This window comes from Marmota monax, unplaced genomic scaffold (assembly GCF_021218885.2).
Source record: "Marmota monax isolate L192 unplaced genomic scaffold, Marmota_monax_Labrador192_F-V1.1 WCK01_AAM20220418_F8-fsc00226, whole genome shotgun sequence".
Classification (NCBI taxonomy): domain Eukaryota; kingdom Metazoa; phylum Chordata; class Mammalia; order Rodentia; family Sciuridae; genus Marmota; species Marmota monax.
This window is the reverse complement of record NW_026693142.1, coordinates 941136-952787: the sequence shown is the minus strand read 5'-3', so window position 1 is coordinate 952787 and position 11652 is coordinate 941136. Positions and strand designations below refer to the sequence as shown.

Here is an 11652-nt window from a genome sequence, read left to right as displayed (position 1 = left end):
ATTTTGCTGAGAACTAAGTATCCTGAGACGGTGACACACTCCTCTGGCCTGAAGGTCCCTGTGGATGAGGGACCATCTGCTCTTGGTACGAGGTCAGCACACACACACTATTCTAGAAAGACAGTGTCTACTATCTCTTCAGATTCTTTGGGGATGTTTTTCTAGGTCCTTTGGCTCTGGAGACATGGGTGTGGCCAAAGTCTTAAGTGGTCATGAATGCCATGGCACCTCGTTCTGCCTGGCCAGTTGGACTGCTGCTCTGTGGAGGGTGGCCACCTGTGGCATGGTAAAGTCTTCCTCATTTCTCACTGGGTCAGCTTCCTGGAGGAGTTCACAGGCCAACAAAGCAGCAACCATAGATGCATCAAGTCCTGGTAAAGCACAAGTGCCTGGTGACCGTGCCTCGTGGTCACTGGCTGTGCAGCTGTGTTCAAGAACTCCGCAACAGGGCTGGGGATGTGGCTCAAGCGGTAGCACGCTCGCCTGGCATGTGTGCGGCCCGAGTTCGATCCTCAGCACCACATACAAACAAAGATGTTGTGTCCGCCGAAAACTAAAAAATAAATATTATAAAACTCTCTCTCTCTCTCTCTCTTAAAAAAATAGACATTATTAAAAAAAAAAGAACTCCGCAACAGTGGGTTCACTCTGACCCCATGATCCCAGGATGATGGCCTTTGCCCAGAAACACTGAATGAATTCCACGCACATGAAACCCAGAGCAAATCAGCAAGTTTGGCAGATTTTTTGAAACTAGTCAATTTTTCTGATGTTTGTGGACAATTGCTTCAAAAGGGCAGAAAACACTAAATTTGGTTCTTAGAACCTATTCCAAGCCGATGGGTCGTGCTTTGGAGTAAGCTATCAATCGGAACACTTGTCCTTCCATAGGGTGTGTACGTGTGTGTGTGTGTGTGTGTGTAAGTAAATGCCACAAACAAAATCTTAAAGCCCAAAGTCACTGTCTCACAGAAGAGGCCATGCCCTTTAATATGTTTGGAGATGATATTTTGTGAGTAAAAACTGTGAAATACCCGATACTCAGTCGGGAGATCTCACTAGACCCGAGGCAGAACCCTGCAACGAGGCTCCTCCAGGAAGCTGGGACTGCGGTCTTCTCTCCCCACCGCCTCCCCACCGCGTCCCCACCGTGCCCCCGTGATGGCTTCTCACTCTGACGTCCCTCCCTCTGCCCTTGCTCTGCCTCCTCCCTTTCCTCCGCCTCCTCCGACAGCCACGCTGGGGTGGGCTTGCGGAAGGAGAGGCTTTTGGCAGGCGAGTGGCTGCCGCAGAGCGCCAGGTGGTGGCACCAGAGCCTCCGGAGGCCTGTCCCTGGGGCGAGTGCAGAACCGAGCCCACCGAGTTCTGAGGTGGGCCTGGGGCACCTGGAGGACGTCCCCGGGGCTGTAGGAGAACCGGCCGGCCTCTCCTCAGTGCTGCCTGGAGAAGAAGCTCTTGAAGGCGCTGCTGTAGTTCTTGTTGAAGGCCGTGTAGATGAGCGGGTTGAAGAAGGAGTTGGAGTAGCCGAGCCAGAGGAAGACGCTCTTCCAGGCAGCAGGGACGTCCCAGGAGCAGAGGGGGCTGATGAGCTCGGTGACAAAGAAGGGGATCCAGCAGAGCACGAACACCCCGATGAGGATGCCCACCATGAGGGCCGCCTTCTGCTCCTTCTGTTCCCGCCACGTGTCTCCTTCTGTCTGGAAGGTGACAGTGGCTCGGCGGACCGTGAACGCCATTTGGGGCTGCTGAGCAGAGTTCTTCACCTGCAAGACACAAGCAGAAGCTTTGTGAAGAGCCCCCTTGTCCCACCTGCCAGACTCGGCCAGGCCCAGCCAGGTGCCCATGGGCCTGGCCCTGCTCATCCGCTCTGAGAGAAGGTGTGGGGCTTAGTGTGGGAACCCAAGGCCTGTGGGACCCGACTTAGAACATGGACATAGTGACAGAGCTGGGCTGTCCACTTGCATCTGAGAGGAGGTGGCACGGCAGGGGCATCTGCCTGCTCAGCAGAGGGGACAGCCCTTATGTGTGTCTACTACAGGCATCTCCGCCTGTGGAACAGACTCCAGACCCTGGGACTGCCCCTCCTGGTGACTCCCCTGGCCTCTGCAGGGAAGGGTCCTGCAGAGTTGAGCCCTGGCTCACTTCCTTCCCCTAGGAAATGGAATTCCTGGGAAAGAAACTCCTCTCCATGCCAGTCCTATTTTTAGCTCTCAGGAGAATAGGAAGTGAATGGCTGATGAGGTGGCGGCCTAAATTCCAAGGAGTTGCAAGCGATGGATGAACTCACAGATTGAATCAAACAAAACGCGGGGCTGGTTCTGGGCCAATCGGTGCATCTTGTGACTCCAGCATATTTTAAAGGAGCTTGTCCTTAAGCAACATGCAAACTTATCAGCACCAGGCTTATCAGAAAATATGCCTGGTTGAGTCCAACCGCTTAACCAGTGCATGGATACATTTATAAATTGGAGTCAAAAGACACTGACAGATCTGTCATTCAGAATATCTGAGATGGAAATAAGAACACTGTGGTTAAAACAATATAGTCAGTGTATGCATTATTCTAGTTGGATGGTAGCCTTGCTGGCATTTGTTAAAAACAGTGAAACATCAAGTGCTGTGCAGTTGAAGACAAATATTGGAACAACTAGTTTAGAGCACTGTAATCTTTAACATCAGATATGAGAGGAAGTGAAAAATCTTCTTTCTGTATCCCACTCGCACCCCAGACAGAACCAGAGTTACCTGTGATCTTATTTATGCACATCTGGGAATGTGTCTCAAGGGACTCATTTGTAGAAATGTGTATGCAATATTCAGCAATAACGAGACAGGGACTCTTACCAATTTTCTAAATAAACTCAACTTCAAAACCATATCAGGGAGAGCATCTTTCCCCATTGTCCAAAAATGGTAATGAAAAAAACAATCCTGGCCAGACTCTCCCACCCCAGGAAGTTCCCACAGGTGACCCTGAGGCGGTGCTCACACTGGGCAGCACGTGTTTTGCTCTGCATCAAAAATCATTTGCACGATTTGCCAGCCAATGGGGTCAGGCTCCCCCAAAAGTGCAGCTCTGAGAACCTCTCAGCCCAAGCAACCATACCGTTCAGATGATGTCAGTTCACTGCTCCTCTCAGTGACCCCTGCACTCTGCCACCCAACCCCCATGGATGGCGCACATGCTTCTCTGCTCTGGGGCCGATGCCTGAAGCACAGAGCTTTCTCTTAACAATCGGTGCCATGAATCAGCTGGTCTTTCCATCTCACCCTTGCACAGTTCTGGTGGTCCCACTCAGGCCCTGAGGACTGTGGCATCCTTGGACCCCAGGTACATTCACTGGGCCCCAACTCCAGCTGCCCTTCAGCTCTGTAGGTTAGTACTGATGATGGTGGTCTGAGTTCCTCTGAGTCCCCTGGGCTTTGCTGCTCAATGTACTTTACTATCCTAGGGTTTGTAACCAAGTATGTCCTTACACAAGGTCATGAGGCCAAGGTCTTTGTATGAAGTACCTAGGTTTCTGATTGAGAGGTCTACCATTAGGTCATTGACTTAGACCATTACATAAAGCTTTAGACCTATTATCTGAAGCTGTACCACTAGCAAACATTATTACGCTCTGCTGCTGCTGGCTTAGGTTTCACTGTTTGCCTATATGGACAAAGTCTTGGGTTCAGTTTTTTGTGGGTCTTGGAATGCCTTTTTCTGATGAAGATGAAAGAGATGATTCTAGAAGGCTTAGGCCTGGTAAGCTTCCAATGCAACTCAAGCAAACCTGAGGGTCAATGATGCTTTAAGGACTATTAGACGACTGGCCAGCTTGTGAAAAATCAATGGTCAAACTTTGCTTTGGATCTCCTACAAAACATCTGGGAGAACCATCCTGTCCTGGAAATTTGTGAGTGTGCCACTGTGTTTAATTGGTGTCCAGCTCAATGATGGTTGGGTAGTAATCGCAAGGCCCCTCCCAGCCTCTATGTGGTCAGAGATCTGAGACCCTGAGACACTGTTCACAAACATGAACTGCTGAGCAAGCACAGAGCTTCTGTCCTGTGCATCACGGTCAGTCCTGCCAGCCTCAGCCTTACTATATATGCATGACCCCAGCAAACAGGTCCTTAAGAGGCTCAACATCCTATACTGGCTAAAAAGCAGAATGGCAGCCATCTAAAGTCTGTCCAACAAAGCAACTTCAAGGGAGATGTTAGCACCCAACAAATCCCCACCCTTCTCACCATCCAAGGGTGATTATGAATGTCTTTCTTGCTGTGTGAGGTTCCCTATGACCACCTCTAACTCCACTACAGAACATCAGATCATTCAGCATAAATTTTTAAAGTTAGCTAAAGAAAAGAAGCAAATCAACTTGTAGTAAGTTTTTTTAAAAAAAAATTAAGAACAGGAAAAAATTTCTTTAACAAGAAGATTGGTTGTAGCAGATGGTAAAGGGAAATAATGAAAGACAAATTTATGACTACATACTACATTTTAAGGCTTGAGGGGAAAGTCAACTTTGTTTGATAGAAAAATTCAAGTAGCAAGAATCTTTAGCAATCCTATGTGCCGACTTACAACTGATGTTTCAAGGTCATTATCAGAAGACTACTTCTTTCATCCCTGTGACATATCCACAAGTTCAACAGGTAGGATCTGCTTCTAGATGAGAGCTGCAGCCCTCTACTTGACCAGACTGTAGTTGATCTAGGCATGAGAATACCTCTACCGTGTGTAGCTCAAGAAGTCACTAGAAGCTCTGTCCTAGGACAGGAGACCCCACAGCCAGACAGATCCATTGGCATAGAATGCATGGATTCAGATGAATTCTTCCTAAGTTGTCATAAACTTTTATCTTCATACATAAAAGAACATGCTGAGCCATGCTCTATGCAGCTCACCACGAGGTCACACCTGTGGAAGAACAATGACCTATTCTAGTCCCCACTTCATCGAGTAACCAAGGCCTTGCCTCCCTGCCAATTGCCAGCATCAACTAGAGTAGTCAACACTTTAGGGTAGGCCTTTAAGTCTTGGGTCACCACATGCAATATGCCCCAATTGCTAACTAAAATGACCCAATGGTTCCCGCCAGTTGAGTGTAGTGATTCTCCCTTCCCAGTACGAGCCAGTGCTCAAACACACAGGACCCGGCAACTCTAAGATCCTCAGCCAATGGAATCACAGCATCCTGATGGTGCTTCTGAAATTGACGTGACCTTGTATAGATCAGACCTTTGCAACACTAGGTCCATGCTCCAACTGACTATTATTTGGAGATGGATATTTTATTTAATAGATATTAATAAAATGGCAAAACCAGGTTTGATATAAAATAAGCAGTCCAGTCTCTCTTACGAAATTCAATTTCTTGCAGAAGTCAAATTGTTCAATGGCTGAACAGTGGCCATTTCCAGGACACACCAATTTACTCAAATAAAAGAGAAGATTAAAAAGTAAAGTAACGTGGGCTGGGGCTGGGGCTCAGAGGGAGAGCACTTGCCTAGCACGCATGAGGCACTGGGCTCAATCCTCAGCACCACAAATATATAAAATAAAGATATTGTGTTCACCTACAACTAAAAAATAAATACTTAAAAAAAACTAAAGTAACAACTGTATGTGTTCAGAATAATTCACTTATTTAACATGCTAGAGAAGCATCTTCTTCAGGTACTCTTTAAAAAGAATAATGTAAATTACTGGATAACTTGGTGCCACCTAAAATAGTTCTAAACTGAGGGCTTCCAGAGGGCCTCTAATGCAGAAGTGTGGACAGTGGTGGCTGACCAAGAGCCTTGAAACAAGCAGATGACCCTGGGAATTGACGATCTTTGGATAGTACTCATGAACCACGTATCTACAACTACGCTGGAGTTGATCACATTGAAGCTGACCTCCTGCATAGATCCCGGGCCGTCTTCCTGGGCTGAGGGAAGCTTCTCCATGTTCTCCCAGGAGCCAGGTGAAGTGCCCAACAGAACCATAAATCAGGTCACTCCAGGATTTACTCTCTAATACTTTGGTGGACTGTATCTCCTTACAAAGTTCCAGAGGATACAACTTTTTCAGTGAAAACACTATGATAGTGACCACATTCATAGAAGTTAGATAAATACAGGTTTTCATTTTTTTTTTTAAAAAAAGGCATAGTGAATAATGTCTATGTTGGTGGCATAGCGAATTTTACAGCCTAGGCTTTAAGGCCACAATAAAGCAGCTTAAGTATCCTAACCCACATGGTCATGATTAATGGAATAGCCTTAAATTTCTTTTAGGCAAGCATAGCTAATTCTTCATGCTGTAACTGGATTAATACAGCAGAAAATTATCTATATTTAAGCTAGAAGAAAAGTCAACCTAGATACACAGAAAGATGCCTGGAACCTTTGGGACTTGCTTTCAGAGCAGAACTGGGAGATCTCAGGAGCGTTCAGAAGCTCTTCGGGTCCCTTCCTTACAGTGTGTCTATTGACACTTGTTTGCTCAGAGTCCAGGACTTCACATGCTTCTGCACAAGCTGACCTGATGGGTGATTTAGCACATGACTCTTAAAGAAGGCTAAAATCATGCTAATTGATGTGCAGTCCTCCCTGTCCCCAGGGCTGGGGATGGAACCCAGAGCCTTCTGCATGCTAGGTATGTCCTCCCACACTGAGCTCACTCCTGTCCCTGGACATGTGATCTTGCCATCAGCTCTTCACAGGTGAAACCTCACCTTCAAGGAGAACAAAAAAACAGGGTTGAAAACGTGGACAGCTCTCCATGGTCTCTCCAGAAGCTTTGGCTACATGAGGACCAAGAGTGGGGGGCTGAAAACTGAATGTTCCGCAGACTGAGGAAAAGACTGAAATGCAGAGCCAGCTTTAAGCTGTTCCACTAATCCTGGGAGGCTCAGTTGGTGATGGTGCTTTTACAAACCAGCCTCTGAGTGTCAGCCCCGCACTTCTAAGTCAGCCCACCAAGGGTGTGCTCAATAAGCACCCCCAGAGATACAAGCAAACAACAGCTGCTTGCTCAGATGGTGTCGACACCCTCGCACCTGAGGGCTGAACCTGAGCTCCACACCTCCCAGAGCACCCTTAAGACCTGTGTCCTGCTCTCTGCTCAGGTGGGCATGCCTGACCAGCCTGGCTGTCTGTCATATTGCTTCAGAGCTTCAGGAGTGGCCCCTCATCCTGTACAAGGACAGGCCAGTTGGTCTTGTGTGGCAGTTCCCAGCAGAGAGTCTCACATAGGTTAGGGCTTCAGCATAAATTTGAATAAAACTCAGCAGATAAAAAAACTAGGAAGATGGGATGTGGTCTCCCTAGGTAACACAGCTAGCTGGTGGTAGAACTGTATTTAGAAATTTTGACACCCATTATCACAGAGCAATCAGGAAGCCTGGTTTGTAATTAACCCTTCAACATAAGGACCAAGGCAGCCCTGCATCATGTGCAGAGCCCTGGATCACGCAGAGGCCTTGCAAATCACAGGATCTGACTCCAAAAGTAATCTGGCAGAGAGAGCAAAAACAAGCTGTGTGTGTGTGTGTGTGTGTGTGCGCGCGCGCACGCGCGCACGCGCGTGCATGTTAAATCACCCTATCATCAAAGCAGAGAAATGAGAGCAGTGCTCTTTCTTGCACAATAAGTCTCCAATTAGAACTTCAATTAATTTTGCTTCCTAAAGCTGCGTGTGGTGTTAACTGAAAACCATGTTTGCCTGGATGAGATCCCGGCTGAAGAAGGTTCACGTGAAGAAGGCCCTTGGAGGTGGCCCGTCCTCTTGCTCCTGACCTGGAATTTGGGTGGACAGTCACACACATGGAGCTGGCTCAGGGCTCTGTAGTGGAAGCCCTAGCATTTATACCTGGCAGTACTCCTTGTATCATGTAGAAATTCAACAGATCAGAGTTTCCAAAACGTGGCACTGTGGACGTTTGGTCTGAGGTGGCCAGTCTGTGCATCACACATGTTGGGCAGCAGCCCTGGCCTCTCTGCACTAGATGCCATTGGCACACCTGCCCAGGTCTTGATTGTCAGATGTCTCCAGATAGTCCAGGATTCCCTGGGTTGCAATATCACCCTGGGCTGAGGACACGATATCCTCTGGTCCCTTTTTCCTTCTTTCTTTTAGAATAATACTCTCCCCTTCTTCCCCTAGCCACACCTTTGGTCCCTCTAATCTTGAATGACTGGGTATGGACAAAATTAGGTACTCACTATAGGAAATGCAGCCACATGCAGAGCTCCAGAGGGGCGTCCATCTCCCTCACTGGAGAAAACTCTTCATGTACAAAGACCATGTGTTATCATTCCTTACTTGTTGCATCAAGCCATAATGTGCATAGATACACTTATAAATTAATTGTATTTGTTGTCCTGGAGCCCATAATTTAAACATGTGACTGAGGTTCAAAAGGGCATCCTTGGTCATGAAGAGCGGAAGGGTGGGGAGCACAGTCTCCACACCCAGTGGATTCTGCTTTCCTGTAACTTCAGATTATGAAGAGTTAACAAAAAGCAGGGAAGCAAGTCTGGGAGAAGATGAGAAAAGCCTTCACTGTTGTCACATATTCCGTGCTGCTTGGAGGGAGCAGAGGAGTTATCTGCCCTGGGTTTTCATTTCCTCCTGTAGTTTCACTCCTGATCAGGAAGGCAGACAAGTGGCCCTCAGCTGCACATGCAGCCTTCTGGGGCCATGGGGACAGACCCAGGAAGTAGCCCCACAAGGCAACAGAAGCAGACAGCAGATGCAGGCACTGAGACTATTGTAAACATCTTTAATCTTATGCCAGGAGGCAAGGATGCTTACAATGACAGCTCGTAGCCTAGGAGATGCCGTATTTACAAAGTCAGCTGCTATAACTTGCAAAGAAAAAAGGGCTGAAACAAAACCCTAAGCTGTTGTGACTGATACGTGGCAATCTTCCTAGCAATCGTGCTCACTTCCTGCCCAAGAGTATCCTGCTCTCAGTGCAGGAAGATGCAGGTTTTTCCAGGGTATTGACTCAGTGTACCCCAGACACCAGCTTTTTCAGATGTTCTAAATGGTGTTTCAGACCCACATGGTTTCAGTGCCAGAGGGGATCAAGCAGAACATGGAGCTCAAACTCCTCATTTTATATGTAAGGCAATAACCCCTCAGAGCCACAAATGACATGAGTAGCTCTGCACCACAGGAGGGTCTGGTGTTCACTTTCTCTGCCCAGGATATCCCCCCCACCCACCAAAAAGTTGTTTTTTTTTTTCCTGCACCATGGGGGAGGAGTACGGGAGATAAACCCTGGACAGTTGCAAGTGAAGTATTTTTAAGGGTCGTTGCAGCACCCACCTCCACAACTTCAGGTTCAGGTGAGACTCTGTTGGTCTTCCTGGAGCCCCCGCGGAACTTGGAGGCCTTGTAGATCTTCCAGTAGACGAAGAGCACCACGCACAGCGGCAAGTAGAAGGCGCCCACGGTGGAGAAGATGGTGTAGGAGGGCTCACGGCTGACCTGGCACTCCTCACTCTGTTCAGAATATGTCTCCCCCCAGCCGAAAAGCAGCGGGGCCAGAGAGATGATAGCCGAGAGTGCCCAGGTAAGCATGATCATCACTTTGGAGATGCGCTTGCGGGCGCGGAGCGTGTACTCCAGGTGGCGCGTGATGGACCAGTAGCGGTCTAGGGCTATGGCCGTCACATTCCAGATGCTGGCTGTGCAGCAAAGCACGTCGCACGCAATCCACAACTGGCATAGACGTCGGCCCAGCTGCCAGCGGCGCCCCGACAGCTCATGCACCAGACTCAGCGGCATGACCAGCGCGGCCACCAGCACGTCCGAGATGGCCATGGATGCCACCAGGTTGTGTGGCACACGGTGGAAAGTGCGCACTCGGAGGATAGTCGCCAGCACCAGCAGGTTCCAGGCAAACGTGGCCACTACCAGAAAGCCTAGCAGGGTCAGAACAAGCACTCCAAAGACGGAGGGGAGGGGTGGGCTGGGGCGCAGGTTTTCCGCACCAAGACTGCGGTTGGGCTCCAGAAAGGAAGGAGTGGAGAGGGAGAAGGTCAAGTTCACAGGCAAATCCATCTCCGGACCAGAACACGGGCCACGGGGCTCGCACAAAGGGTGTTCAGGGGACTCAAGGTGGCCACTGCCCCCAGAGCCAGTGTGGGCGCTGGCAACCTCTAGTCAGTGGAAGCTCTCTGGGCAGCGCCTTGAATGGGGCCCAACCTCCTGCCGGCGAGCGTCCCGGAGAGATGGAGTGAGACGGGGGAGGCGGGCTGCAGGCGGGGTCTCGGAGAGCAGGGTCCAGGAGCTGAGCCTCCCACCAGGGCCGCCTAAGAGGTGACTCGTCCCGGGTGCCTCACCTCCGCGGAGACGCTGTCCGGTCGCTCGGAGCCCAGCGTCTCGCGGGTCGGCCCCGCGGCTTGTGGGTGCCCCGAGCGGGGCTGTGCGTCAGGGCGGACGCTCTCCCAGGGCTGCCCGGTGCCCGCGCTTCGCCAGGCAGCGGCCGAGCTGCGCGCGGGGAGGCCGGGCAGGTGCCTGCTCCCTGGGAACTGCCTTCTGCCCTGCCCCTGTCCCGTGCCCACCGCGTCTGGGGCGGCGGCTCAGAGAGCGAACGCCGGCGCGCCCCCCGGACCTGCCTGATCAAAGTGGGGATCCAGCCCGACGTCAGACGTCAGCTGACCGCCCCTCTCCCGGCTCGCGGCTCCGGCGCTGTCCGCCTCCCCCGCCCCAGCGCGCCGATTGGCGCTGTCCTCGGTCCTGTCGCTCTTGTGCGAAGCGGGTCCCCTGCGTGGAACAAGTTGGCCAATGAACTTTCTGGAGCCCTTCCTCCGACCACCCCCGCACTCGTCCCTCGGGAGGGGGTCTGGAGACCTGGAGCCGCGGTTCAGCTTTCGGAGGGTGCTGGTGTCCGCGTGCCAACGCCGAGTGAGGCGTCCGGGGGCATTCTCCTCCAGATCTCAGCATGGGAGTGCTTCTGTCTCACTCTACACACAGTCCTTTCTTTAAAGGACTGTTTTCTTTAACGCGGAAAAGGCAAGGTGGCATTTTCGGCTGTTTCCAGAGGTGGCTAAGGTTTAGGAACTGCGATGCTCCACAGCCTTCCTCAAATCTGCGGGGTCCCCAGGGGCTCTGCTGCACTTGCTGCTGAGAAGGGAAAGGTAGATGCCCCGCGTTACATAAGCTCCATCGCACTCAGGAAAGCAGAGGAGCATTGAACTCTTCCCTCATGTGCACATATAGACAACTACACAAGCACCCGCAGAAGAGCCTGCCCAAAATCCTGACTTCAAGCACCCACAGAGATATGCATGATCCAGCAAGATGAAAGAAGATGAAATTTACATGACAGAACAGTCGGCTGGCATTAAATATTTTAAAAATTGCATTCAAAGGGTTTTATGAAATCTCTTACATTTACAAGTAACCTTGGCCCGAAGGTTTTAAACTATTTCAAAATGATAAATATTTTTTCTAAGATTCTGCTTGTAACAGAGTAAAGCATCAAGAGAATGCACTGAGGACACAGGGACTCCTCCAGTGGGGGAGGGTACTCTGAGGAAAGGCTGGTGAAAATATTATTCATTAAAAACAGGAGTATTCCCGGGCTGCTTCACCAAACACCCTTTGAAGCGACCTCATGAGAAGTGTGGCTGTGTGTGGCTGTGATCAAGAAGCAGGCT

The 11652-nt window shown here is 50.1% G+C and overlaps 1 protein-coding gene across 1 annotated transcript; it reads right to left on the bottom strand.

Annotated features, from left to right (window-relative positions):
* Positions 1-1174: 1174 nt before the first annotated feature.
* Positions 1175-10402, bottom strand: Htr5a (5-hydroxytryptamine receptor 5A). Its single transcript, XM_046455152.2, has 2 exons — positions 9314-10402; positions 1175-1763 (listed from the first exon to the last, which is right to left on the bottom strand). Exons 1-2 carry the CDS (start codon positions 10049-10051, stop codon positions 1431-1433), a joined length of 1071 nt encoding a protein of 356 aa, XP_046311108.1. The 5' UTR covers positions 10052-10402; the 3' UTR covers positions 1175-1430.
* Between the last annotated feature and the right edge of the window lie 1250 nt (positions 10403-11652).

Bases quoted from the DNA above. Each gene is read 5' to 3' on its own strand.
- Htr5a (XM_046455152.2), bottom strand. From the start codon at position 10,051: ATGGATTTGCCTGTGAACTTGACCTTCTCCCTCTCCACTCCTTCCTTT. The intron at 1,764-9,313 runs GTGGGTGCTGCA...TGTGTCTTGCAG, and splicing joins CTGAACCTGAAGTTGTGGAG to GTGAAGAACTCTGCTCAGCA.